Raw genomic sequence first — 4,328 nt, forward strand, 5'->3', positions numbered from 1 at the left:
GAATGTAGCAGATTATTCTTATTTATTAGATCATAGAATGATTTTATATTCAAATATTCAAAATAGAGTGAATAGAAGATAAAATGTTTAAAAGATTAAGACATATATTGTAATATAGAAAGAATCATTTCATTAAGGGTAATATAGATATTTCCATAAAAAGAAACAATGATAGGCCAATTAGGAAAATCCCCCCGAAAACCTTTGGGATGAAGCGTGAAGATAACAATTTATTCACGGGACATCAATGCCACGTAAATCGAATTGAGAATGGAATGCATTAGAGATGCTCCAAGAACAAAATTTTGCCAGAAATACAATAAATACTCAAGATTTACCACCACATCACAACTTTCAAATTGGTTGCAGCAACAGAATAAGATTCCCTAACTTAATACAGAAACACACCAACCCGGATCACCAGGTGTGCATACTATTACGTATTGGAGCGACTAACTGGCTCTGAACGAGGACTTGATCCCTTTCAACTAACTACTGAATCTCTGACCTTACATCAGAAGTCCAGTGTTCCACATTGTTTGCTCTGCATATTCTTTGTTCCATTAGTTTGTTTTGTATCTTTATTTGGTTCATTACTGAGGACCCGGCTACGCCCAATACCCAGCTTGGGCAAACCTCGATTCAGACCCTCCAGCAAAACGCATGCCTTACACCATTTCTGCAGACATATATCAACGTAGATAAGCAATACATACTGGTTACTGGTTTTACCGAATCAGTAAACTCAACAGACTCTCCATACTTCAATTCTTGTATAACTATAATACAAGACTAGTATACAAAACCCCAGAGGATATTTCGCAACAGTACCATTCTTCAGGAAATGCGGATTAAAAATTGTCTCCAAATATATGTGACAGAGAGAGAGAGAGAGAACAGATTGATGCTAAAAAAAAAAAAAATTAACCAGAATCCAATCACAAGTAGTTTAACAATGACAGTTGAGGAAACACATGTTTAATAGAGAGGCAATGGGAAAAGTATCGTCACCTGGCTTGAAATGTAACCACATCTTTCACAATTTCCCTGTTCTGGCATTTTTGTAGAAGCAGAGATCCTGAAATCTTCACCTGATTTGATAATGTCAAGTATAGCTCTTGGTCTACAATGTTAATCCACCGATTATAAATTGAGATTACAGGACCACAAAAAAACAATAACTCCATTGAATCATGGAAAAGATATTGTTTCCTAACCTTATCCTCTCCAAATCTTTAATGAACTCCCGAACAAATCCACGGTAAGCATTTGGGGAGTATATGCCTGCAATTTCAAAAGGAAATACAAATTCAAACAGAGGAGCAACCAGAGGCATAAACCATGGCATACTGCACAAAATCATAACTAAAAGGGGGATATAGGACCTGAGCCTCCCCCCTCCCCCCCACAACCCAAAAAAAATGTAGTTCCCCAAGAGGTATAAATATATACAACAAATCCAAGACAAAGCAAAAAGATATAGGAAAATAATATAGGTAGAATCTTTATGATGCATATGCTATTGACAAAACTGAGAAAAGGCCCCGACTCAGGTAATTTATCCAGTAAAAGAAAGCATTATAATTTCCTCAGCCTCAAAGATACAGTCCATAGTAAGCTAGGAACACTTATTTGGAAGTTCAAGATAAGTAACTATCAACTAGCCACTTCCATTAGATTGGATACCTATGATGCATCAGTGTGGAGTGTCAACATGCTGACACAAGATTTTTTAAAAAAAGTAACACATTGATTAAATTCTTAAAAAATTCTTCATTTATATAGTATAAATTTAATTTATACTTGCTATTATTTTTGTTGTTGAAATCTTTTCAATATGAGTATCTATTTGTTATTTAATAATAATTTTGAGTTAAAAATATGTAATATTTATGAAAAAGAAGAAAAATAACCATGATAGTATCCAATGAGTGTCGGTATCCGACACGTGTGCAACACAATTGGATCCTCCTCTTAGCAAGAGAATCATGAACAGAGGGAGAGAACCAAATAGTAAAGAAGAAATAACCAGACAGAAAAGAGACAAGATTTACAGAGAAAACAACGGTGAGTTTGGATATAACAGCAAGGACCTTGTACTGAGACTTACATTCGGTAGAGAAGTAATCCAGTCTTTTAAAGTATGCATACGTGACAGTAGGTTAAGGTCTTGCAATTAGTGCTGATAGTTAATGAGAAAAATATAAATGGACATGTATTTAAAAATAGCTGCAACAAATAAAGAAAATACAATGTAAAACCCAGTAAATTCAACTGAAAGGATATATCACAATTTCCTTCTCGTAGGTGTACTTAAATGGCTTGCATCTCGGAATTGGTCCATCTTCCCCAGTGGTTATTGATGTGCATCTACTCAGCCTGATACAGAGAAGAGGAAGAATGAGGAGAAAACTATATTCACATGGTCCACCTAACCTGTCTGTCTGTCATGCTATCAAGTCTTCAAATAAGAATGTATTACCTAGCAATGTCACCTCGTAATATGTTCAAGAGGACAGTTTCAGCAATATCATCCGCGTTGTGCCCAGTAACTAGCTTGTCAACTTTCAACAGCGCAGCACCTCGATCAAGGGCCTTAAACACAGAAAAATTACCATGATGTAATTTACTGGTTCTGAAAGCTTGTTTGGCACAAGGTTTGCCAACTGAAAAATTAATTTTTTTGGAGAACGTATGGTTAAAGGTGGGAAAAAGTTGTGAGTCCCATGGATTGTGTGGTTGAAAATAATTTTGCGAAAAAATGATATTAAAAAATAAACCTGTGCCAAGTAGCCAGGGCGACATGAATTTCAAAAAACAAAATTTCGCCGATATAAATCACGTTAACGACCAAAATGAACACAAGATAATGAAAAGTAATTGAGCTATTTCCAGGACTAAATTTAGTCTCATCACTAGCATTACAAGACATATATGTTACAAAAGCAGAAGTGCAGAGTGTTTGTAAACATGTGAACTTGGGATGCCGGTAAATTGAAGGAAATTGAAAAAAGTTTTCTGTTGCTGCGTGAGAACAAAACAAAAAACTATTTGAGCAACTAACTTAAAAAATGAGCAACTTCTTTACCTGGCGACGAAATACACCACAGAATGTGCAATTATTCTTCAAACCAATCAACTTCACTATCTCATCCATTGTCCATCCATACAACTCTTTATACGAAACAACTTTCAGAGGAAGTCCATACTGAAATGGTGTAACAACAAGAAGACTCTTAAAATTTGACAAGAAATGCAAAAACGCTAATAGAAAAGGATACGGTATCAAGAAAACCCCTACAACAAAAAATGAGAAATTATTACTTCTCAAAAGGATAAAGCTTATGGTAGCAAACAAATGATTCCAGCTTGAAGAACGAAACATATACATTTGGAACATAAGTAACAGAAAAAAGTGCAATGATTTTTACTAGTATTGAACACCAGAAGCATGAAAAAGCAATTGTTGAGAAATGTGAAAGTCTAGATTTTACATACTGCAAATTCCATGTTAAGTTCAGGTACCTGCATACACGAATAACAGACTTTTCCAACCAGCATAAATGTTATGCTCTGTGCAAATTATTTCCTACACTCAACACAGATTCACTTAACAGTGGAAGATATGATTCGATTAAAATGCTATACAAAATTTTAAAAATGAAAGAACAGTCTCTGTGCAGTGCAAGCTACTCCTTAATTTTGCACCAAGCTAGCAAGTTAATTGCTTGAGTTTAACACTGATAAATATTTTGGTTTGCACGGTTCAAGAGTAAGAGCTCAATTACATAAACCAAGAAGAAAAGGAATTCAGAAAGCAAGATACTTCACCTGGATTTCATTTCTTTTAACAGTTTCGAGCGAGTCGTCCCTATAACCAGTGATTCCTTCATCAACTGAAAGGAGGAAGAGATCCAGGCCATAATTATGTCTACGATTCAATTCTGACAATACATAAGCAAGCACCGTGGAATCTGCACATAGCACGGAAGCCAGTTAAAAATACTAGTAAAAGGTTTATCCTTAATCCACTTCATATGTTATGAATACGAAAATTTCAAAGGAGAAGCTTTTAAGCCAATCCATTTTAATTAATCTCTAATAAGCTCTATAAAATAAATAAGCATTGAAATACAAATCCAAATTTCTCACCTTTTCCTCCAGAAGCTCCGATTGCAATACGCTCTCCGGGCTTGAAAATTTGGTTCTCTACTATTACTTTGTGTATTTCATCTTCAAACACCGCATAAAAACACTCTCTGCATATCTTTTTCAAAGAAAAAAATAAGATTCTCTTCATCTAAGCCTCGAAAAAGATAATAAAAGAA

At 34.9% G+C, this 4,328-nt stretch overlaps 1 protein-coding gene across 1 annotated transcript; it reads right to left on the reverse strand.

Annotated features, from left to right (window-relative positions):
• Positions 1 to 223: 223 nt before the first annotated feature.
• On the reverse strand, positions 224 to 4,300 carry LOC111409404 (cytoplasmic tRNA 2-thiolation protein 1). The gene is made up of 9 exons (XM_023039457.1): positions 4,153 to 4,300; positions 3,832 to 3,974; positions 3,089 to 3,208; positions 2,483 to 2,595; positions 2,287 to 2,379; positions 2,111 to 2,151; positions 1,218 to 1,284; positions 1,012 to 1,123; positions 224 to 679 (listed from the first exon to the last, which is right to left on the reverse strand). The coding sequence occupies exons 1-9, from the start codon at positions 4,298 to 4,300 to the stop codon at positions 515 to 517; spliced, it is 1,002 nt and encodes a 333-aa protein (XP_022895225.1). The 3' UTR covers positions 224 to 514.
• Between the last annotated feature and the right edge of the window lie 28 nt (positions 4,301 to 4,328).

Source organism: Olea europaea, chromosome 14 (genome assembly GCF_002742605.1).
Source record: "Olea europaea var. sylvestris chromosome 14, O_europaea_v1, whole genome shotgun sequence".
In the NCBI taxonomy this organism is placed as follows: domain Eukaryota; kingdom Viridiplantae; phylum Streptophyta; class Magnoliopsida; order Lamiales; family Oleaceae; genus Olea; species Olea europaea.